At 41.8% G+C, this 25,379-nt stretch overlaps 1 protein-coding gene across 7 annotated transcripts in view; it reads right to left on the bottom strand.

The window, feature by feature from the left end:
• mgat5 (alpha-1,6-mannosylglycoprotein 6-beta-N-acetylglucosaminyltransferase) overlaps window positions 1-25,379 on the bottom strand; it is a 168,733-nt gene that overhangs the window by 94,687 nt on the left and 48,667 nt on the right. For 5 of the 7 annotated variants that reach the window (XM_072579655.1, XM_072579653.1, XM_072579657.1 and 2 more), the window contains exons 3-6: window positions 21,009-21,179; window positions 13,421-13,497; window positions 2,436-2,525; window positions 1,346-1,417 (exon numbers count right to left, since the gene is read on the bottom strand). In XM_072579655.1, the coding sequence (XP_072435756.1) occupies window positions 1,346-1,417; window positions 2,436-2,525; window positions 13,421-13,497; window positions 21,009-21,179 (410 nt within the window). Of the gene's footprint in view, window positions 1-1,345; window positions 1,418-2,435; window positions 2,526-13,420; window positions 13,498-21,008; window positions 21,180-23,276; window positions 23,382-25,379 lie in introns of those variants that run through there. The other 2 variants (XM_072579659.1, XM_072579658.1) reach the window with 2 other exon arrangements.

Here is a 25,379-nt window from a genome sequence, read left to right as displayed (position 1 = left end):
CGTCTTCTGCTCTGAGCAAATGGATGTCTTCAGAGAGGTACAGATATGAAAAAACACCATTAAACTCAGAAATGGTAAAGAGCCCTAAAAAAAAAGGAGAATCCAGCATGCATCTTTTTAGCCAGTCTGCACCTCATTCCCTGAAGAAATCTGAAACAGAGGCATGCCATAGTGGCATACAGTAAAGAAAACATTGAGATTCAGCTGTACAAATAAGCACAGATGAAAAAGAATTTAAACTGCCAAAGTGACTTGATGAACTTCCACAAATTCTCATAACCAAACGAAGTGTAGAAGGCAAACAATTTCAGAAAACTATTTGCTGTGATGGAAGACAGCAGCTGACATGGTTAGAGAAATTAATCTGTTTGTGCGTTGCAACTTGGATGTGCCTGTAACGTATCCTCATTGATGAATTTTGGAAGGGAGTTGGTGGGCTACAGGAACTACCCTGTTGCACTTAATATGGAATTTTGTCTTATTAATATTTAATTTACAATTAAAGAATTTCAAAATAGCATTGGCAATATGTATTCAGCATCTCTGAATTTACGGATTAACGCAATTTACTCTGATTTTCGGTTTTATTGTGCAATAACAATTTAAATGTATTCTTGTGCTGTTTCAGAAGTCCAATCAAAATGATTAGGTGAACCAAAATAAAACAGTTCATTAATGCACTATTTAAGAATGCATCTAAAGAAACAGGTACCTTTTCAATACCCAGGTTACATCAACATTTAATTGAGGCTGTGCCAGTATAGAGAATGCTGAAGAGCATTTAAAGTTTCAACCCAAAACTAGCAATGTAATTGAAACATAAGGCCTTAAATCATTATGTATATTATTGGTCTCACCACCTTACTATCTTTTTGGTTTCAAAAATCCCTTAAGTACAGAACTGTATGAGAAAAAAAAACCAGAGCTGTGACATTCTCACTTATTTCTTTAAAAATGATTTTGTATATGCATTGGGTCTACAATTTTTAGGTATTAATTTTCAATTTTTGTGATATTCAATTCCAATGGAGTCCCAATTACAGACAGCTTAATCTAAAAATGTCTAACAGCACCTAAGCTCAACCCACATGGTAGATATTCTCAGATGACACTTAGTTGAATTCCAGTGATGATTACTATTACTGCTATAACATTGTCACGTTATTTGCCCCTACCAGATTTCTAAACACTCACTACCCTTCATGTGGCATCACAGATTAATCTTGTACCTTTCCCATACATTCCACAACTGGCACCAGTTTAATTATGCAATTTGAATTCTCTGTAGCGGTTAGTGTGAGCATCAGGATTATACAGTATAATTGGTTACGTAATCAATACGAACCAAATTCTGTTGGTCGGTTTCTTCCCGAGGACTCTTTGCTCTCCATGGTAGAGGGGGACACCAATTTTCAACCTATCCTCAAGGAGAAAAATACATTGAAAACTGGATGAACAGATCTAACGAAAAAGAAAAAAACCGAACTATTCTGAAAACTATTCTTAAAGGATGAGACAGCTACATGTAGAAATGGTAATAATTCTTTTAAATATATATCCAGACATCTCAAGTATGAGCAAACATATTGCTTCATTCAACATCTCAGTAAACCAAATAAAGATTCAGTTTTTAAAAATGTGTAATACAAAAGTGCCTAACAAATGGACAATTTAATATGTTAATGAGTCAATATTAAGTGTGTATTCTGACTATTCAGGGAGTGCAGCATAGGTTCATGAGGTCAATCCCTGGAATGGCGGGATTACCTTACACTGAAAGACTGGAGCGACTGGGCTTGTATACCCTTGAGTTTAGAAGACTGAGGGGGGATCTGATTGAGACATATAAGATTATTAAAGGATTGGACACTCTGGAGGCAGGAAACATGTTTCTGCTGATGGTTGAGTGCCGAACCAGAGGACACAGCTTAAAAATATGGGGTAGACCATTTAGGACAGAAAGGAGGAGAAACTTCTTCACCCAAAGTGTGCTGGCTGTGTGGAATGCTCTTCCCCAGAGGGCAGTGGAGGCCCAGTTTCTGGATTCATTTAAGAAAGAGTTGGATAGAGCTCTCAAGGATATTGGAATCAAGGGTTATGGAGATAAGGCAGGAACAGGATACCGATTAAGGATGATCAGCCATGATCACATTGAATGGTGGTGCAGGCTCGAAGGGCAGAATGGCCTACTTCTGCACATATTGTCTTTTATATTTTATACTTTGTCTCTGTTTTGCACAGAACTTGTAATTTCAACATTTACAAATATTTCTTATTTTTGTTATTAGTGGTTTCTTTAAATTAAAGTTGATGTTTTACCCTATTTCTCAAGCTCAAAAGATCTACAAAACAATTGCATGTGCAATTTATTATCCAATTTTGTCAGAGAACAAAAAAAAAGCATATCTTACTTAGTTAAGCATACCACCACTGACCTCGCTGAGGTAAATAAAAAATGAGCAAATGGACCCATCCACACCATAGCTGGCATAGCAAGGATCTGACCGCCACATAGTTTTCATCCACTGTAATTGAGAAATAAAACATGCAAGTTTAATTGCTACATAGAATAAATAATCTACTAGATATTACTGTACATAGATCACATTTATTTTTCTTTACTGTGGATTGTGGAGCAAAGATGAATAGGACTCCATTAAAACAAGGATTACGTAAGGGGTCACTATACCTTTCAAAGGAGAATAGGTGGCTGGGGGGGGGGGGGGGGGGGGGGGGGGGGGGGTGCAAAAAGAGGAGAGGTGGAGGAGAAGGAGACGGAGAGAAGAGTAGAAGATAATTTTGGAACTTAACAGTGCTTTAGTAGCTGTATTTAGAGCTAGCTCTGCCAAATTCAGATTGATGATTGGGTTTTCAATTAGAGCTCAGGTGTTTTGGTCAGGATTCATCAGCATCGTAACAACTCTGAACAATTTCTGGGCAGGTGGACAGCTTGTGTAGGACAATATAGAGGCTGAAGGTCTCCAGATTTTAAGAGACAATATCTCTCTCATTTTCACTCCTTGCAGGGAAGTAATTAAAAACTGAAAAATATGAGCTATTCTCTTACAATATTCGCCAGAAGCTGTTGCCTTGTAACAGTGACTGAGAAACTGAACAATGTTTCAACACCCCCGTTAAACTGATAAGATCAGAGGAGTTGGAAGCAGCAAAAGGGTCACCTCATTCTCTCCTGTAACTGGGACTAGTGCAGATTTAAAGTAGGTTTTGTTGCTGATAACTTGATGGGTTGAAGGGACTCTCTTGTACTATTCTAATTTAGATTGGTGCTATTAGAACTGTTTCCCCAACATTTTACTTCTAACCATAACACATATAGGGGAGAGCCACTCTCCCCTGCAAAAGGAATCTCAAAGGACTGCCAGACTACGCAGATCTTTTGGCGTCATGGTAGCCCACAAACCCACCAACACACAAATAGCAACTAATGAGCATGAAAGACCCAATACAGACAATAAACAAAACTAATAATTTACAAATTACCTTGCAAGAACTATAACAAACACTAAAAATTGGTCAGAAAACTAGCCACCAGGATACATGAATATCAACTAGCCACAAAAAGACATGATCCACTCTCACTAGTAGCCTTATATACAAAGCAGGAAGGACACCACTTTGACTGGGACAACGCATCCATCCTCTGACAAGCTAAGCAAAGACATGCACGAGAATTCCAAGAAGCATGACATCCCAACCTAAATTCCATCAACAAACACATTGACTTGGATCCCATTTACCACCTCTTGAGAACAAAACAGGAAATGACATCACCACAGGAAATTGTGTCACCAACCCAAGGAAACTGAATCATATAAAAAAGAGAAAGCAGGCCATGTCACCAGTGCTTCATTCAGAGGCTCACTTTTGTTACCTGGTATGGTGACGAAACGTCTGAAAACAAACCTTCCAGCTCAGCAAGCAAACCCACATCTACATCCATAACACACATCTCAAATGTGGACTTCCCTTCAAATAGCTGTCTCCAATCCACATTTCCCAGCTCCTGCCTAATTTTGATAGAATTGCTTTGGCCCAGTTTAGTACTCTTCCCAGAGGACCACTCTCTCCTTCATCTACGAGTATTCTAAAACTTACAGAATTGTGTTCACAGTTCCCAAAGAAATCCCCCACCGCAACTTCTACCACTTGTCCTGGCTCGTTCCCCAGTACCAGATCCAATATGGCCCCTTCCCTCGTCAGACTATTGACATGCTGCTCGAGAAAACTCTCCTGCACGCTTCGCACAAATTCTACTCCATCCAGATCTCTGACACTAAGTGTATCCCAGTCACTGTTGGGAAAGTTAAAATCTCCCATCACCACTACCCTATTGCCTCTACATCTATTCATAATCTGTTTACCCATTTGTTCTTCTACCTCACGCTCATTGTTGGGAGGTCTATAATACAGCCCCAACAATGTAACTGCACCCTTCTTATTTCTCAGCTCCACCCATAATGCCTCACTACCCAAGACCACCTTGGGTGTCCTCCTTTAGCACAGCAGTGATATCGTCCCTGACCAGCAATGCAACTCGTTGCCAATCATGCCCTTCCTTCAACCAAGTCTCTGTGATGACAATAAATGTCACACTCCCAGCACCAATCCAAGCCCTAAGTTCATCTGCCTTACACACTATACTCCTTGCATTGAAGTAGATGCATTTCAGGCCACCAGTTCTTTTGTGTTCACCTGCTCTCTGCCTATTCTTCCTTTTGTTAATGTTATCTTCATAATTCTTACACACAGTCTCCACCTGGCTGCCTACTTGTTTTCTTTTCTGGTTCCCATTCCTTGCCACATTAGTTTAAAACCTCTCCAACAGCAGTAGCAAAAACTCACCCAAGGACATTGGTTCCGGTCTGGTTCAGATGTAGACAGTCCCTTTTGTAATAGTTCCACCTTCCCCAGAACCGGTCCCAATGTCCAACAAATCTGAACCCCTCCCTCCTACACCGTCTCTCAAGCCACGTGTTCATTCTGCCTATTTTTTCATTTCTACTCTGGCTAGCACATGGCACTGGTAGTAATCCCGAGATCACTATCTTTGAGGTCCTCCCCTTTAACTTCTCTCCTAGCTCCCTGAATTCTTCAGGGCCTCATCTCGCTTTCTACTTACATCACTGGTGCCTATATGCACCAAGACAACTGGCTGTTCACCCTCCCCTTTTAGAATGCTCTGCAGCAGATTCAGGTCTTGAAGCATTTTTGCATTACCTTTCAAAACAAACAACAACAAAAATTGAGTTTAGCTGATTGCTAAAACCTTTCAAGTCCAGAGTTTGGATCGAAAAAGATTGAGTTTTTTCATGAATTATTACAGGACTTTATTGCAGTAGTCCAGTAAATATAAATGTGAACTTACAAAATTCAAATACAACAGATTTGTTAGGAAAATACACTTAGTGAGTAATTTCACATCAAAAGACCGAATTTGGGTGTGAAGATTATAACTTTGAAGTTTTTAGTATGATACAATGTAATAAGTAATGGCTTGGATAGTAACAGACATCATGAAAACAATAGAATTGGTTAATTGGGTTAGGCCACAACATGGTAAATGCAATCCAAAGAGGTTAAACAAGACAATCTTTGCAAAGATAATATGGAGTGGGAATGTAATCTAAATTTTGATAATACAGTTACGTAAGAACCACTTTGGATGGATATAATGAATCATATGGGAAAGAAATCACTAATAAGAGTGGATGGCAGGCTGCTGCACTGTAAGGCACAATGCACGACAAAGTATACAACAAGAAATACTGGGTTCTTGTGATAAGGAATGGAATAATCATGAAAAAGTCAAATCGACACATTGTAAAAATCAGAAAGGCAGTAGTCACCTGGATGAGGAATTCAGATAATGCTCGAGACAGTTTCTCAAAACAGCATATTATAAAAATTGGCCACAGTAATTTATATTAGTCTTGCTTAATGTGTAACATGGTTTTTAAGATTAGATTCCCTGCAGTGTGAAGAGAGACCTTTTGGCCCAACAAATCCACTCTGAAGAGTAACCCACCCAGACCCATTTCCCTCTAGTTAATCCACCATCACTGGTTAATTTAGCATGGCCAATCCACCTGACCTGTGGGAGGAAACCAGAGCATCCGGAGGAAATCCACGCATACACAGGGAGAATGTCCAAACGCCACAAAGACAGTCACCCAAAGCTGGAATTGAACCGGAGTCCCTGGTGCTGAGAGGCTGCAGTGCTGATTAATGAATTACCTCGGAGCAAAGACAACCCAAGGCAGCAGTGACCAAGACAATTTAAATTTTCCATAAAAAGGGAGAGGACTGGGTCTAAAATAAGTATTTTAAAACTAAATAAATCTGAAAGTGGAGAGACCAGAAGTGAATTGACTTATTTAACTTTATCTCGAATGATGTAGAGCAAAGAGATATTTAGGTAACATTCCTACTGCAGAAAGATTCGAAAAACAGGACCTACCATCTGTAGCTAACTAAAGTAGTTAGAGAATGCTACAAATAATAAGTATACAATTGTACCAAGACGACCAACAGGTCAAATAACTGATTAGAATATAAAGAATGGCTGAAAATAACTAAAAAAGGTTCAATAGGAGGAAAAAATTAGAATGGGAGGGGAAACCAGCTAGAAATGCAAAAACAGAGCAAGAGTTTACACATCTGTTCAAAAAAGGAAAAGAACAAAGTGAGTGTTAGTTCTCTGAAGAACAAGAATGGACAGTTAATAGTAGATAAGAAAGAAATAGATAAAATGAACGAATAAATAAGCTGCTTCTGTTATAAATATGGAAGATACAAATAAAAATTCCATCAGAAGTTGCAAAATCAGCAGATGGAAGAGACACACAGGAACTTGCAATCTTAATAGTAGTAGTAGTAATAAATGAACAGATGGTACTGCAGGGTGACTTGTCACTGGAGCCAGACAAAATTCATCCTAGGGTCTTCAAAGATGTTGATAATAAGGTAACTGATGCATTGATATTAATTTTCCAAAACATTTCTAGCTTTTGGAAAAGGTTTGATGGACTGCAAAGTATTAAAATATACCCTCTATTCAATGAAGGGAGGCAGTAAACAGGAAATAATAGGCCAGTTAGATTGATGTGCATCATGGTACAATCAAAACTCAAGGTAATCAAGAGAAAAATCATCATGGTTGGCCAAAATATAGAATTGTTTTTATAGAATCCCTATACAGTATGGAAACAGGCCCTTTGGCTCAACAAGTCCACAAAGAGTAACCCACACAGACGCACTCCCTCTACCCTATACCTACCCGGACTAATGCACCTAACCTACACATCCCTGAACACAATGGGCAATTTAGCTTGGTCAATTCATCTATCCTGCACATCTTTGGATAATGAGAGTAAACTGGAGCACACAGGAGGAAGCCTGTGCAGACACCAGGAGAATGTGTGTGGAGTTTGCACAATCACCAGAGGCTGGAATCAAACCTGGGTCCTGGTGCAGTGAGGCAGCAGTGCTAACCACTAAGCCACTGTGTGGCTCCACGTGGAAAAAAAACATGCATTATGGAACAAGAGCCACTACCATATTTGGATTGCCAGCAGGCATCTGGTAAATGCTGCCACGTTAAAAAAAGTATTTGCAAAGAAGGAGCTCATGGTATACGGGTTAACAATAATAGCACGTACAGAAATTAAGTTGGCTGAAAATCTAGACTTTTTTAGCCTATTTATTTATTGAAAGCAAATGATTGCGAATGCTGGAAATCTGAAAAATAATAGAAAATGCTGGAGAAACTCAAGTCTTGCATCTGTGGAATTAAATGACTTCTTCAGAAATAGTAGACCTTTGTCTGATTGGCAGGACATAACCAGTGAAGCCCCACAGGAGTCTGCACTGTGACCTCTTTTTTTTTAATATATAATTTTTTGAATTACCTACATGAAGGGAGCCAGGTTTGCCAATGATACAAGCAGGAAACGTACATTGTGAAAAAGAGTCAAAGAAGTTGCAGACAGATATGGACAAGTGGAATACATTTGCAAAATATCTGGCAGAGTTGTGGTTCTGTTCGCCAAGCTGGAAATTTGTGTTGCAGACGTTTATCCCCTGTCTAGGTGACATCCTCAGTGCTTGGGAGCCTCCTGTGAAGCGCTTCTGTGTTGTTTCCTCTGGCATTTATAGTGGTTGGTCTCTGCCGCTTCAGGTTGTCAGTTCTAGCTGTCCGCTGCAGTGGCCGGTATATTGGGTCCAGGTCGATGTGTTTCTTGATAGAATCTGTGGATGAGTGCTATGCCTCTAGGAACTCCCTGCCTGTTCTGTTTGGCTTGTCTTCCACCGACACACTCATTCGTTTGGCCGAACTGGTCCTCACCCTTAACAATTCCTCCTTTGAATCCTCCCACTTCCTCCAGACCAAAGGGGTAGCCATGGGCACACGTATGGGCCCCAGCTATACCTGTCTCTCTGTTGTCTATGTAGAGCAGTTGATCTTCCGTAATTACACCGGCACCACTCCCCACCTCTTCTTCCGCTACATTGATGACTGCATTGGCGCCACCTTGTGCTCCCGCGAGGTGGTTGAGCAATTCATCAACTTCACCAACACATTCCACCCTGACCTTAAATTCACCTGGACCATCTCGGACACCTCTATCCCCTCCCTGGACCTCTCCATCTCCATTAATGACGACTGACTTGACACTGACTTTTTTTTTACAAACCCACCAACTCCCACAGCTACCTGGATTACATCTCTTCCCACCCTACCTCTTGCAAAAATGCCATCCCGTATTCCCAATTCCTCCGCCTCCGCCGGATCTGCTCCCAGGAGGACCAGTTCCACCAGAGAACACACCAGATGGCCTCCTTCTTTAGAGACCGCAATTTCCCTTCCCACGTGGTTAAAGATGCCCTCGAACGCATCTCGTCTACATCCCGCACCTCCGCCCTCAGACCCCACCCCTCCAACCGTAATAAGGACAGAACATCCCTGGTGCTCACCTTCCACCCTACCAACCTTTGCATAAATCAAATCATCCGCCAACATTTCCACCACCTCCAAACAGACCCCACCACCAGGAATATATTTCCCTCCCAACCCCTTTCCGCAAAGACCGTTCCCTCCGTGACTACCTGGTCAGGTCCACGCCCTCAAACAACCTACCCTCCAATCCTGGCACTTTCCCCAGCCACCGCAGGAACTGTAAAACCTGTGCCCACACCTCCTCCCTCACCTCTATCCAAGGCCCTAAAGGAGCCTTCCACATCCAAAGTTTTACTTGCACAGCCACTAATATCATTTATTGTATCCGTTGCTCCCGATGTGGTCTCCTCTACATTGTGGAGACTGGGCGCCTCCTAGCAGAGAGCTTTAGGGAACATCTCCGGGACACCCGCACCAATCAACCACACTGCCCCGTGGCCCAACATTTCAACTCCCCCTCCCACTCTGCCGAGGACATGGAGGTCCTGGGCCTCCTTCACCGCCGCTCCCTCACCACCAGACGCCTGGAGGAAGAACGTCTCATCTTCCGCCTCGGAACACTTCAACCCCAGGGCATCAATGTGGACTTCAACAGCTTCCTCATTTCCCCTTCCCCCACCTCACCCTAGTTCTAAACTCCCAGCTCAGCACTGTCCCCATGACTTGTCCTATCTCCTTTTCCACCTATCCACTACACCCTCTCTTCCCTGACCTATCACCTTCATCCCCTCCCCCACTTACCCATTGTACTCCATGCTACTTTCTCCCCACCCCCACCCTCCTCTAGCTTATCTCTCCACGCTTCAGGCTCACTGCCTTTATTCCTGATGAAGGGCTTTTGTCCAAAACGACGATTTCGAAGCTCCTTGGATGCTGCCTGAACTGCTGTACTCTTCTAGCACCACTAATCCAGAATCTGGTTTCCAGCATCTGCAGTCATTGTTTTTACCTCTATAAATAGTAGTGTTGTCCCAGTCGAATTCATGTTGCTTTTCATCTGCGTGCGTGGCTACTAAGGATAGCTGGTAGTGTCGTTTTGTGGCTAGTTGGTGTTCATGGATATGGATCGTTAGCTGTCTTCCTGTTTGTCCTATGTAGTGTTTTGTGCAGTCCTGGCATGGAATTTTGTACACTGCGTTGGTTTTGCTCATGCTGGGTATCGGGTCCTTTGTCCTGGTGAGTTGTTGTCTGAGAGTGGCTGTTGTTTTGTGTGCTGTTATGAGTCCTAGTGGTCGTAGTAGTCTGGCTGTCAGTTCAGAAATGTTCTTGATGTATGGTAACGTGACTAGTCCTTTGGGTTGTGGCATGTCCTCGTTCCGTTGTCTTTCCCTTGTTGATGAAATTGTGGGGGTATCAATTTTTGGCAAATACATTGTATAGGTATTCTTCTTCCTCTTTTTGCAGTTCTGGTGTGCTGCAGTGTGTTGTGGCCCTTTTGAAAAGTGTCTTGATGCAACTTCTTTGTGTGTTGGGGTGGTTGCTTTCATAGTTCAGAATTTGGTCTGTGTATGTGGCTTTCCTGTATATCTTTGTGGTGAATTCTCCGTTCGGTGTTCTCTGTACCATCATGTCTGGAATGGGAGTTGGGTGTCCTTTTCTTCCTCTCTAGTGAATCAGATTCCTGCGAGTGTGCGTTGATGATCCTGTACGTGTTTTCTATTTCTGTGTTTTTAATGATTACAAAGGTGTCATCCACCTATCTGACCCAGAGTTTGGGTTGAATTTGCGGTAAGACTGTTTGTTCTAATCTTTGCAATGCAGCTTCTGAAATGAGTCCAGAGATGGGTGAGCCCATGGGTGTGCCATTGATTTGTTCATATATTTGGTTGTTGAATGTGAAGTGTGTTGTGAGGCACAGGTCCAGTAGTTTGAGTATGCTGTCTTTGTTGATAGGTTCCCAGTCTTGTTGTCTGTTCTGTATGTCCAGCAGGTTGGCTATTGTTTCTCTGGCTAGGGTTTTGTCGATAAAGGTGACCAGTGCCGTTACATCGTATGAGACCATAGTTTCTTCCTTGTCTGTGTGTATATTTCTGATGTCCAAGAATTCCTCTGTTGACTGTATAGAGTGTCTGGATCTGATCAGGTGTTTCAGTTTCTGTTGTAGTTCTTTAGCCAGTTTATGAGAAGGTGTCCCTGGTACCGATACGATGGGATGTCTGGTTTGTGCACTTTAAAAGTAGTCCTAAAGAAAAGCCACACACACAGACCAAGTCTTGAATTACGAAAGCAACAACCCCAACACACACACACACACACACACACACACACACACACACACAGTTGCATCAAGACACTGCTCAAAAAAAAAAAGGGGCCACAACACACTGCAGCACACCTGAACTGGAAAAAGAAAAGAAGAGGAACAAGAACACCTCTACAATATATTCGCCAAAAACGGATGCCCCCGCAATTTCATCAACAAGGGAAAGACAACGGAACGAGGACATGCCACAAACCAAAGGACTAGCCACATTACCATACATCAAGAACATTTCTGAACTGACAGCCAGACTACTACGACCACTAGGACTCATAACAGCACACAAAACAACAGCCACTCTCAGACAACAACTCACCAGGACAAAGGACCCGATACCCAGCATGAGCAAAACCAACGCAGTGTACAAAATCCCATGCAAGGACTGTGCAAAATATTACATAGGACAAACAGGAAGACAGCTAATGATCCATATCCATGAACACCAACTAGCCACAAAACAACACTACCAGCTATCCTTAGTAGCCACACATGCATATGACAAGCAACATGAGTTCGCCTGGGACAACACTACTATTATAGGACAAGCCAAACAGAGAACAGCCAGGGAATTCCTAGAGGCATGGCACTCATCCACAGATTCTACCAATAATCACATCGACCTGGACCCAATATACCGGCCACTGCAGCAGACAGCTGGAACTGAAAACCGGAAAACGGCAGAGACAAACCACTATAAATGCCAGAGAAAACAACACAGAAGCGCTTCACAGGAGGCTCCCAAGCACTGAGGATGTCACCTAGACAGGGGACGAAATGTCTGCAACAAATTTCCAGCTTGGCAAACAGAACCATGACAACAAGCACCTGAGGTACAAATCTTCTCACAAATCTGGCAGAGTGTATAATGTTGTTCTTCCTGACAAAGTGACAACAAAAGCAGGATATTACTTGAACTGAAAATTACTTCAGAAATTCAGATGCAGAAGGATTTGGGTGTTCTGGTGCATGAGTCACAAGGTGCTAATGTGCAGGTATAGCACTTAATTGGGCAGGTTAAATGAAACAACCACCTTTAATTACAAGTAGCATGGATCATAAAAAAGATATCATGCTTCCGTTATACATGATATTGATGACCTCACGTCTTGAATATTGTGAGCAGTTTAAGTAAGATGCAAATGTATTGGATGTGGATCAGTGGTGATTTACTAGATCAATAACTGGAATGATGGAGTTGTGTTAGGACGATAGTTAGACCAAATGGTCTTACTTCCACTGAAGATTAACAGTGAAGGCTGACTAGATTGAAACATGCAAGATCTTGAATGGTCTTGACAAGGTGGACATAAGATAAGATATTTCCTTTCATGGGTCAGTCCAGATTAGGGGGCACTAGAGTAGATATTGCTTTTTCAGAATAGACAAGAAGAGAACCCATTTTATTCCCCCCTCAGAGGGTTGTGCAACTTTATTTTCTCCACCTGAGGCATGATGTTGCGACGGTCAAATATATTTATGTGTCAGCAAACCAGCCTAGGAGCGCTCACACGAGATTCATTGAAGAAAACAAAAAGTGTCTGCACTGGTCTTGGTCTTCAGAAACATCTGCAGCTTTTTGACTTAAACACTCTTTCAGACTTTAGTTATATTTAAAACTATTCAAAAGTATATAGTTTAAAGGTCATATAGAAAAGCTAATCCATTTGGTAAAGAAGGGAATGAAGACAAAAAATTATTTCCACACAACTGAAAAGTACAATCCTGAATGGGCAACCCCTTCTGTAAATCTTTCCTGTTTGTTTCTTCAAGTGCCAAGAAGTAAGTATGTTTCAGGTTCAGATTTCTTTTTCTAACCTGGCTGTTAGTCAGACAAGATGATAATTTGGAAAACTACTACTTACCATAATTCGAGTTTGGGGTGAGGGGGTTACTGGAGAAAGAGGGATGTCTTGAACAGTGTTGATGATAGTCACTTAGTGATTTGTTATCAAGTACACGTCTATTAACACAGGGACAGAATCTGATACACCTTGGCTATATTGCACCATTCCAGGGTTCACACATGCCAGGAGGTTTGACTAAAACAACACTCAGTAAGTAAAGAGATGTTAGGTGTCGGAGCAAAGTGGTGATTGGAAGGAAACCAAAGATATTGTTATCTGCAACAATAAAAAGTAACATATTATAAACAGAAATAATTTTCAACATAGGTCTGGTTTTACCTTCAATTTACTCTCACAGTGAGGGAAGCCATCCATAGGAGGCAATTCACACTGTTCCTGGGCTCCATTGATTAGATCTGCAGAGAAGAAAGAAGTGATTCTTTCAAATGCTGGGCAAGTTTAAAAATCCTAACAATCACTTTATCTACTGAAAAAGATATTCTAACATAATGCAACACAACTGACTTCGACAAGAATACCAGATTATCTTTGCAAAGGTTTTGCCAAATACATTTAGGTAGGAAAGTCTGGCACCAATCCAGAAATGGTAGCTATTAGAGCAATTAAAAACATTAAAGACCATTAGCGATAGTTCTGTTAGCCCAGAATCTGCAATTTTATTAATTACTATAGCAACTGTAATTAGCAGGTTCACATTATGCAAGTATATTTTGTGTACTAGAACAATTAAAAGATAAAGCATAATGTAATAAAATGTCACAAGAGCAAAGGATAAACAAATCTACTTAATATAGACAGGCATTCACAAATAAAACAAAGTTCTTACATTCTGACAACATTCATAAAATGTGACAAAAGGGTCGTAATTTGAAACATCTTGTTACACTATATCAAATTTCTACTAACTATAGTGATCTTTATAACTTGGAAACGAAAGATAATTAGAAATGCTTCATGGCAGCCAGAAGCTGAAAAGATAATGAGGATGATTTTCAAATCATGTTGCCATGTTCTCCTCAAATTTTACTATCATTACAGCATGCAGAGATTGTTTTCTCCCCCTGAGATTTAAGGAAAAATACATTCAATTCTATACTGGAAAGCAGGTAAGAGTGACAATATTGATCAAAAAGGACTCAAAAACAGAACTCAAGATCATTTTCAAGCTAATGTTTTTTTTTCAACATTTGGTTTTATTTTCAAACATCAAAAGGCAAAATCTAGCTAGTCATTTTGTTTTAAGAAAAACCAAGGAGGCAGAGAAAAGAAAAAAAATTAACTTAAAATGATAAATCACAAATTATTTACGAATTGAACACAATGACAATTTGGGAATAGCAAAAGCTTTCCAAACATTAAGCCAATAAAGGCACATGAATGAAATTTGAGGTAAGAGCTAGAACAAGAAAAAGAAACTAAGCAAAGGAATTTTAGAGGTGCAAATTAATGCAGATGCTGGAACCTGTTGGAAATAATGTTGGAAGTCACAGTGGGTCAGGCAGCACCCGTGGAGAGACAGCAAGCTAACATCGAGTCCAGATGACGACTTCAGAGCTTGCTGTCTCACCATGGATGCTGCCTGATCTGTTGCGATTTTAATGAATATTACAAAAAAGGTAAAAGTAGTAAATAATACTATGTGCAGCAGTGTAGGACCGAGCAAAAATCCCCATCACCAAGGACAAGACCTTGGACTTTTCCAATATCTAAAATAGGGGATAAAATCTTGGAGTGAAACTGCAAACATGCAATAGAGCCAGCAGAATGGGGATCTCTGTCTGGGACTACTGTTCAGACTGGAATTCCTATTTACACCACCTTTCTAAAAGAACGATCAATTGAAACTAACAGATTCCAGCCAGAGACAGTTTTTACACTTCCAGCTACCCAGCAGACAGTACTGAGCCTACAGAGTTACTAGGCATTCAACTTCAAATCAAAATCCATTCACAGTTTCCAGAACCAGGAATCTGGAGGTGATTCAAACCATTTAAAAATCAAATTAACTGATTGCAAACCAGAACCCGCTAAAAGGAAGTCTTTTAGAACATTTAAGCAATGTGTGTCCAGTCTGGTAATATCCTGCTTACTCGCTACCATCTTTAAAATGCATTACAAAATGCAGGCAGGTAGAAAGTTGTATCAGAAGTGTTGTGCCCACTCATGGAGAGCACAATATCTAGTTATTCAAAATAAAAAATATCTTACAATATTCTTATTAACTATGAATTTTCAAAACTAAATTTGTGAAATTTCACAATGATGTGTTGCCTCGGTTTTACTTCAACATCGAAAAGCCCTTCAAGAACAATTCCTTCCTCATCACCCCAACACCAACGACAATGACAATCAGAGTGGCCTAAATCTTCCAACATCAAGTGGGGCAAATAACAACCTAAGTCAATGATGCATCTCATCAACCTGAAGATGCTCTGGTAAATGCACAATCTTGTGCAGCCAGTTTAAACAGTTTAATTGCCGGTTTAACCCTTTCCAAAATATTGCAGAATTCCCCACAGTTTATTTAGATGGCCTGAACCATGTTTGTAGTATTTATTTGGAGCATTTCATACCAAATGTAAAGCCTGCTAAAGCCTTCAGCTTTACACCAGTAAGTCATCTGGCATGCCAATGAGCAATAGCAAGCATAACAACATTTACCTGGACTTGGAAATACTCACCCCTCTTCCAACTGTTGTTCATGTCCTCAGTAATGATCACACTAACACTCCATCTAAGCAAAGGTATCTATTCCTACCCATGCTCAGATCATTTTGAGTGCAAGCAGCAACAGAGGTAAGACGAACCCAAAAGACAGCAGCTACGGTAAGGCAGTTTTTAAAAATTACTTACCAGGAGCAGACAGCGATGTTTTCCCTTTCACAGAAGGAGCGGGAGCAGCGGAGGAAGTGACGAGGAATAGAGGGGCAGCCGGGAAGGAAAGCAGTGACCATATATAAATCAGCAAGACGGCTAAACCAGAGACTCTACAACTGTAGTGTCTTCCACCTGCCCTCCTCCTCTAACCTAGTTAATAAGGTAAGGTTCATTCTAAACTTCCTCTATTGAATATAAGTTTGTTATAAATTTTATAGCAACTTGAACTAAGCTTTCTACTTTAGTACTGAGTGGGTGTTCAGATAAGTCGGGTATGGATGCTAGGGCAGTTGCTTGCTCCTCCTGCAGAATGTGGCAGATGGGAGACATGGCACACGTCTCCGCTGGCTACATCCACGGGAAGTGCACCCAAGTTCAGCTCCTTGAAAAGTGTTAGGGAACTGGAGCTGGAGGAACTATAGATCATTCGGGAGGCTGAGGGGGTAATTGAGAGGAGTTACCGGGAGTTGGTCACTCCTAAGGCTCAGGACAAGGATAGATGGGTTACAGTTAGGGGGAGGAAAGGGGACAGACAGACAGTGCAGAGATCCCCTGTGGACATTCCCCTCAGCAAAAAGTATACCGTTTTGGATATTGCTGGGGGGTTGAAATGACCTTCTGGAGGAAAGCCATAGCAGTCAGTTCTCTGGCACTGAGTCTGACACTGTGGCAAAGAAGAGAAGGGGGCAGAATAGAAAAGTACTCGTGGTAGGGGACTTGATAGGAGAATTTGTGGTCAGGGTCGGGATTCCCGGAAGGTATGTTGCCTCCCTCGTATCAGGGTCCAGGACGTCTCCGATCGGGTGTGTATAAGGTTCTAAAAGGGGAGGGCGAACAGCCAAAAATTGTGTTACATAATGATATAGCCAGGAAAAGGATCAAGGTTATAAAAAAGTGATTTCAGGGAGTTAGGGTGGAAGCTGCAAAGCAAGACAACCAGAGTAGTGTTCTCTAGTTTACTACCGATGCCACGAGATAGTGAGGCAAGGAACAGGGAGCAGGCGCAGCTTAACACGTGGCTGCACAGCTGGTGTAGGAGGGAAGGCTTCAGATATGTAGATAATTGGGATGCCTTCTGGGGAAGGTGGGACCTGTACAAGAAGGACGGGTTGCATCTGAACTGGAAGGGGACCAATGTCCTGGGTGGAAGGTTTGCTGGAGTAGTTCGAGAGGGTTTAAACTAGTATGGGAGGGGGGTGGGAACCTGAGCTGTATACCGGAGGTGAGAGTTGATGCAGATGAGGCAATAGCAAGATGTAGACCAGCTAGTGGGAAGGAACCAAGGGATCAGTTAAAGTGTGTTTGTTTTAACGCAAAGAGTATCAGGAATAAAAGTGATAAACTTAGAGCATGGATCAGTACCTGGTGCTATGATGTTGTGGCCATAACAGAGACATGGGTTTCTCAGGGGCAGGAATGGTTGCTGGATGTTCCAGGGTTTAGAGCATTTAAAAAGAATGGGGGGGGAGAAAAAAAAAAGGAGGGGGTGTAGCACTACTAATCAGAGAGGGTATCACAGTTACAGAATATTCCATTGTCGAGGAAGATCTGCCTACCGAGTCAGTATAGGTGGAGATTAGGAACAGCAAGGGAGCAGTCACCTTGTTAGGGGTTTACTACAGGCCCCCCAATAGCAGCAGGGAGATGGAAGCAAAGGTCGGTAGATTTTGGAAAAGTGTGGACGTAGTAGAGCTGTTGTGATGGGTGACTTTAACTTGTCCAATATTGATTGGAACCTCCTTCGAGCAGAAGATTTGAATGGAGCTGTTTTTGTAAGGTGTTCAGGAGGGTTTCTTAACTCAGTACGATGATAGGCCGACAAGGGGAGAGGCCATTCTAGACTTGGTGCTCAGAAACGAGCCAGGGCAGGTATCAGATCTTGTGGTGGGAGAGCATTTTGATGATAGTGACCACAAGTGCCTCACATTCTACATAGCTATGGAGGAGAGGATTAGGCAAAATGGGAGGATATTTAATTGAGGAAGAGGAAACTATGATGTGATTAGACAGGAGTTAGGAAACATGGATTGGGAGCAATTGTTCCATGGTGAAGGCACTATAGACATGTGGAGACTGTTCAAGGAACAGTTGTTGCAAGTGATGAATAAATATGTCCCTCTGACACAGGCAAGAAGGGGTAAGATAAAGGAACCTTGGATGACGAGAGCGATGGAGCTTCTCGTCAAAAGGAAGAAGGTAGCTTACATAAGGTGGGAGGAAGCAAGGGTCAAGCTCAGCTCTAGAGGATTACAGGCAGGCAAGGAAGGAGCTCAAAAATGGTCTGAGGAGAGTCAGGAGGGGGCACGAGAAAGACTTGGCAGAACGCAAAGGCATTTTACACTAATGTGAAGAATAAGAGAATGGTCAAAGAAAGTAGGGCCGATCAGGGATAGCATAGGGAATGTATGTGTGGAGTTTGAGGTGGTAGGGGAAACCCTAAATGAGTTTTTTTGCTTCTGTCTTTCGAAAGAAACTAACTTTGGAGCGAATGAAACCTTTGAAGAGCAGGTGTGCATGCTAGAATGGATAGAGATAGAGGAAGCTGATGTGCTGAAAATTTTGTCAAACATTAAGATTGACCAGTCGCCAGATCCGGACCAGATTTGTCCTCGGTTGCTTTGGGAAACGAGAAATGCCATTGCTTAGCCACTTGCGAAGATCTTTGCATCCTCGCTCTCCACTGGAGTCATACCTGAGGACTGGAGAGAGGCAAATGTAATTCCTCTCTTCAACAATGGAAGTAGGGAAATCCCAGCAATTACAGACCAGTAAGTCTCAGGGCGGTCATCTGCAAGGTGTTAGAAAAGATTCTGAGGGATAGGATTTATGACTATCTGAAAGAGCAAGGCTTGATTAAATGCAGTCAACACAGCTTTGTGAGGGGGAAGGTCATGCCTCACAAACCTTAGAGTTCTTGGACGATGTGACTAGACAGGTTGATGAGGGTCGAGCTGTGGATGTGGTGTATATGGACTTCAGCAAGGCATTTGATAAGGTTCCCCATGGTAGGCTCATTCAGAAGGTCAGGAGGAATGGGATACAGGGGAACTTGGCTGTCTGGATACAGAATTGGCTGGCCAACAGAAGACAGCGAGTGGTAGAAGAAGGAAAATATTCTGCCTGGAAGTCAGTGGTGAGTGGTGTTCCACAGGGCTCTGTCCTTGGGCCTCTACTGTTTGTAATTTTTATTAATGACTTGGATGAGTGGATTAAAGGATGGGTCAGCAAGTTTGCAGACGACACAAAAGTTTGGAGGTGTTGTTGACAGCACAGAGGGCTGTTGTAGGCTGCAGCAGGACATTGACAGGATGCAGAGGTGGGCTGAGAGGTTGCAGATGGAGTTCAACCTGGATAAATGTGAGGTGATGCATTTTGGAAGGTCGAATTGGAAAGGTGAGTACAGGATTAAGGATAGGATTCTTAGCAGTGTGGAGGAACAGAGGGATCTTGGTGTGCAGGTACATAGATCCCTTAAAATTATCACCCAAGTGGTACAGGGTTGTTAAGAAAGCATATGGTGTTTTGGCTTTCATTAACAGGGGGACTGAATTTAAGAGACGTGAGATCTTGTTACAGCTCTATAAAACTTTGGTTAGACCGCACTTGGAATACTGAGTCCAGTTCTAATCGCCCTATTATAGGAAAGATGTGGATGCTTTCAAGGGGGTTCAGAGGTGGTTTACTAGGATGCTGCCTGGAATGGAGGGCTTATCTTACGAAGAGATGTTGACTGAGCTCAGACTTTTTTCATTGGAGAAAAAGAGGAGGAGAGGGGACCTGATTGAGGTATACAAGATAATGAGAGGCATGCATAGAGTCGATAGCCAGAGACTATTTCCCAGGGCAGAAATGACTAACACGAGGGGTCATAGTTTTAAGCTGGTTGGAGGAAAGTACAGAGGGGATGTCAGAGGTGGGTTCTTTACAAAGTTGAGAGAGCATGGAATGCATTGCCAGCAGCAGTTGTGGAAGCAAGGTCATTGGGGACATTTAAAGAGACTGCTGGACATGCATACAGTCACAGAAATTTGAGGGTGCATACAGGAGGATCAGTGGTTGGCACAACATCGTGGGCTGAGGGACCTGTTCTGTGCTGTTCTAGGTTCTATCATCCTAATGGTCTTCCTACCCTTCGAATTTACCTCATTCTACCTTACGCCAACCCTAAGGGGCCCCTATAAATCTCCTGGCCTTTATTTTCCCCCTCGTATTTTAGCCTTCATCTCTCCTCCTCCAGTCCTCTTTCTTCCTCCTCATCCTACCCCAATCCCATCCCCATCTCCTGCCCATCATTGATTTCCCCACCATTCTAGCCCTGCCCAGCTTTCCAAATCCTGCCATTTCAACAGCATCTCTTGGTCCTTTCCTTATCACCACTCTCTAAACTTCTCTCCACCAACCTTCGCCCCCCCTACTCCCCTCCGCCACACTAACCACCATGCAATTGGAGCGTGGATTAAGCAGTGCCCAGAGAGGAGCAGGGGTAATAAGAAAAAGTTAACATTTCAAGTCCAGCATGACCCTTCTTCCTGTTTCTCTCTCTCCACAGATGCTGCCAGGCCTGCTGAATTTCTCCCGCTTTGTTTTATTTCAGATTTCCAGCATCTGCAGTATTTTGCTTTTATTTACATTCCAGGTACTGGCCCTTCAAGGTTCCCAGTTCAGAAAGTCCAAAAACCGGTTTAATAATTCACTTGCTACAAGCAAGTCAGTCCTGATTTCAATGAAATGAGGAGTCTTCTTTAATCCTGAGACACACCAGTACAAATGAGAATTCAAAGAGGTGAACAGGAAAAGAAATGAATTTGCAAAACAGACAGGGGGGGGAAAAAAAAGGGAATTAACTAAATGCAAAATAGTCAATAGAAATGTCAAAGCTCTTCCAAGTTTAAAAAAGGTACCCAGGAAGTACAGCCTGCTCTTATTGCTTTGCTCTAATTGTTTAAGCAAAATGTTGTGGCTAACTTTCTACAAAGGAAATTAAATATGTGCCACTTAAATGGGTTATAGACAAAGATTATGTACTTACCTGCCACATTAACCTTCTCAACAGTGACAGAGCTGGGGCTCACAGTACTTGTAGCATTAGTAGAATTTATACCTGTCCCATTTAAAATCATCAGGTTGTCTACTTTTGACTCCAATTTTCCAAGACGTTGTAAAATGTTATCAAGGAGAACAGCCAATGTCTTCTTCAAATCTGGAAAATATTTAAATTAATTTTAGTGAGATTTCTGTTAGTCAAATTTGTTAATGTGGAACAAATTCATCTTTTCCTCAAAATTACAAAAGGAACATATGATCCTTGGGGGGGGGGGGGGGGGGGGGGGGGGGGGTGCACAATACTTCTAAAGAGCACCCAAAGATGCCAAAAAAGTTCAGCCATGCTCATAATAGACTATACAAACAGTAAATTTCACTCAAGTGAATAATCTTTTATTATGCACTTCAGTAGTGTGCTTCCAAAAGATTATAGGAGGGGGTGAGATATATCAGAGTTATCACAGTTTGTCACCGTCACTGAAGACTTGAGCTCAAAACCATCATGGTAAATGGTGAAATCGGAATCGAATTAACGAATCTGGAATTAAAAGCTCACCAAATAGTGATAAACGTATTGTCAACAATCAACCAAACAGGAAACAACGATACACAAAGTTCTGTTAATTCTACTTACTACTCCTTATTAACACCTTGCTATTTATCCTAAAATTGAAAGAACTGTCCCACAGACAGGTTCGGCAACTGCCTGACAACATGCAACACATGCTTCTGAGATTACAACTGCATCCCAAATACCACCTTCATTCAGGAGTTTGTCCAATCCAACTGACCAGACCAGAGGTGAGAGCACAATGGTATGAGGGGGGAGCTGCGTTTAGAGTCTGGAACCTAAGATAATCATCAGGTCAAGCATGGGCGAAGACATCTGTGATTACCACACATCACCATCAATTGATGACTCAGTTTTGCTCCATGTTGAACACCACTTTGAGGATGGTAAGAGTACAGAATTTACTCTGGGTGGGGACTTCAATGTCTGTCAGCAAAAGTGGCTCAGGTAGCACCAGTGACCAGACTGGCCAAATCCAAAATTGCATGGAAAACCTGAGCAGCCAGTGGCAGGTGATGAAGAATCCATCAAGAGACAAAAACAAAGTGGTTTCTGCCCTCACCAACCTATCTGTAGCAGAAATCAGGAGCAAGCATGTCTAGCTTCACATTAAAGATACCCTTCATGTTGGGTAGCGGTTTCCACAGATTCACAACCTTGAGCGAAGTAATTCATTCTCAGCCGTTTTAAATCAGCCATCACCTAGCCTAAAACTAGGACCTCGTGATCTCATTTTAGTTTGCCCCACAAAGGGGAAAACAGCTAGTCTACTTTGTCAATTCCCTTCGGTATCTGACATTCCTGAATTGGATCTTCCCCCAGTTCTTTGAAACGCTAGTAAGTTTTGGTCTAAACTGTTCAACTTCTCCTCAACACAAGCCTTTTGTTTTTCAAATTAAATCTGGTGAACTATCTGCAATGCAATCACATCCTTCCTCAAGTAAAGGAACCAAAACTGTACACGCTGTGATGTAGACATTCCAGGCAACAACTCTTCCCTGCTTTTGTACTCAATTTCTTTAGTAATAAATGCCAAAATTCCATTTGCCCTCATTATCTGCTGTACATGTAAATTACTCTTCTGTAATTCATGTATGAGGACACCCAGATCCCTCTGCACCAAAGCAGGTTTCATTTTCTCTCCACTTAGATAATTACTTGCCCCTTTATTCCTCAAGCCAAAATGGATTGAAGTTAAACTCGATCTGCCAAATTTTGGTCCATTCACCCAAGCAATCCATATGGATATGCAAATTTCTTATTTCTTCATGGCAACTTACTTCCCTACCTATTTTAGGTGTTATCTGCAAATTTGGCTCTACTACCTTCTATCCCTATATCCAAGTCATTAAGATCAATTGTAAATTTTTGGGGCCTGAAGCCCCCGTGGGATGGACCCTGTAGCACCCACTAGTCATGACTTGTCAATTGGAAGGCACTGAACACTGCAAAGGCTATAGTCCCTGGCAGTATTCCAGGAAATATATTGAAGGCTGGTGCTTTATAGCTGTGCACCTCTGCAAGCTATTCCTGTAGTTACAACATTACCATCCAACGCGGAAGGTTGTCGAAGTATGTTCTGTCCAAAGAAAGGAGAAAAAAATACAACCCAGCTGAATACACCCTACTTTGACTCTAAAGTAATAGAAATGGTAATTGACAGCAGTATCAAACAACACTTACCTCAACTGCCCACGAGAAGGTTACTATTGAGGTTCAGCAAGGCTTGCATTGCTTCTCTCCTCCTACAGCTTGGGCCCAACTAAGGACAAAAGAATGGAACTCAAGAGGGAAAGTTAAGGCAGCTACACTTAATATCATGGCAACACTGCATAGTGAATGCGGCACCAAGAAGCCCTAAAGAAATTGAAGTTAAAAATGGAATCATATAAAAGATTTTTCACTAGAATCACACCTAGCAAAAAAGGTTTATGATCATGGCTGTTGGGAGGTCATTCATCTAAGCCACAGGGTATCAGTGCAATAATTAATCAGGAGTAGTGTTCCAACCACCTCCAACAGTGCATCAACTACGGTGCCTACCTCAAGGTAGGAAGTGGGGATATTTGTTGATTTTATAATGCTCAGATCTGTGAACTCAGATACTTAAAGCAGTTCCTGGCCAAAATGCAGCAAGACCTGGATAATATTCAGCCTTGGGCTGACGTTGGCTGGCACTTGTGTGGTGCCAACGACCAACTTTAAAAGAGACAGATTCCAACCATCAATCTTTGACAATATCACCTTAGCTGAATACCCCATAAATCAACATGCTGGGTTCTCACTTAGCAGAAACCAAAATGGAACAGCCAAATAAATACTTTAGCTATAAGGAGGGGTTAGAGGCTAGGAATTCTGTGGGTACTAACTCACCTGACTCCTCAAAGCCTGTTCACCATTTACAAAGTACAAGTCAGGAGTGAGAAATAATACTCTTCAACAACATCTCAAATTCATTCACAATAAATCAATCCACTTGATTGGGACCCCATCTAATATGCTCAACATTCATTCCCTTCCCCAGACACACCATAGCAGCAATGGATACCATCTGTATCACTGCAACCATCCAATGCTTCACAGATAGCTATTTCCAAACCCAAGACCTCTATAACCTAGCAAGATAGCCGACAAGGTACACCACACTGAACTGCTCATTCCTACGTGCATTAGGGACAGCCAGTGATACCCACCTCCCATGCAGGAATTTTTAAAAATGTTTAGAGAAGTATTCTTTGCCAAGTAATTGTTGAAATGTAGAATTCGTTGCTACAAAATATGGTGGAAGGAGAATTCAGGAATTAGATTTACTTTTCGAAAAAGTATGACATTCAAGCACATTAAGACAGAACCGTGAACATGGATCCTTAAGCATCTTGTGCTATTTTAGTTTGGCTGAGCAATAATACATTCACAAAATGAATGAATTACTGAGCAAATATCAACAACCAGTGTCCAATTTTAGGCCTTTTGAGGCTGTGTGGATACACAGACTTAAGCACAAAACTGCTTTCACTTCAACAAGGTCAAAACAAAATGGCAACTTCGTCAAGTCTGATTAATATACCTGAAAATGATGTTCACTCAAAAACATACATTTAAAAATAAAACAAAGTATGCCCAGTGGACTGCATTACTGAAACAGTCTTAAAATATAAAAAACTATTTTACAGATTAGAAAAATACAGTCCAATATTTTGAAAAATACCTAATAGCATCCGCATGCCCAAAAGAAGAAAAGTCAGCCTAAATTTTTAGAGCTACTTCAAATGCTTTAGAAAGAACAATTAGCAAACTCTCAAATATTGGGAGTTACTTCACCTCTAGATCATGGTGAGTTTTAAGGACAGGCCTCCATTTGTAGCAGTTACACTTATTTGATTACAATCGAGCAACAACTCCCAAGTTTCTGTTTACAGTAACTCAGAACAAAATCTGGTTTTTCTTCTTGCCTTCTTGAACTACAGCGGTCCTCCTGCTCCAACCTCTTTGAGACTTCATAGCAGTCGGTAGAATGGAATGGCTAGCTAGGCCATTTCACAGAGTCAACAACATTGCTGTGGGTCCAGAGTCACATGCAAGTCAGACCAGGTGAGGATTGCAGATCTCCTTTCATGAAAAGATATTAGTGAACTAAATGGGTTTTCTAAATGGTCAGTTGATTCTTAATTCCAGGATTTTTAAATTGAATGCAAATTCCAGCATTTGATGTGGCAGGATTTGAACCCAGACCCCCCAGAACATTTCTGGATTAAAAGTATAGTGATAAACACCATTAGGCCATCG

This window comes from Chiloscyllium punctatum, chromosome 10 (assembly GCF_047496795.1).
Source record: "Chiloscyllium punctatum isolate Juve2018m chromosome 10, sChiPun1.3, whole genome shotgun sequence".
Classification (NCBI taxonomy): Eukaryota; Metazoa; Chordata; class Chondrichthyes; order Orectolobiformes; family Hemiscylliidae; genus Chiloscyllium; species Chiloscyllium punctatum.
Note: the sequence above shows the minus strand (reverse complement) of the source record. Positions and strands in the feature narration are given on the sequence as shown.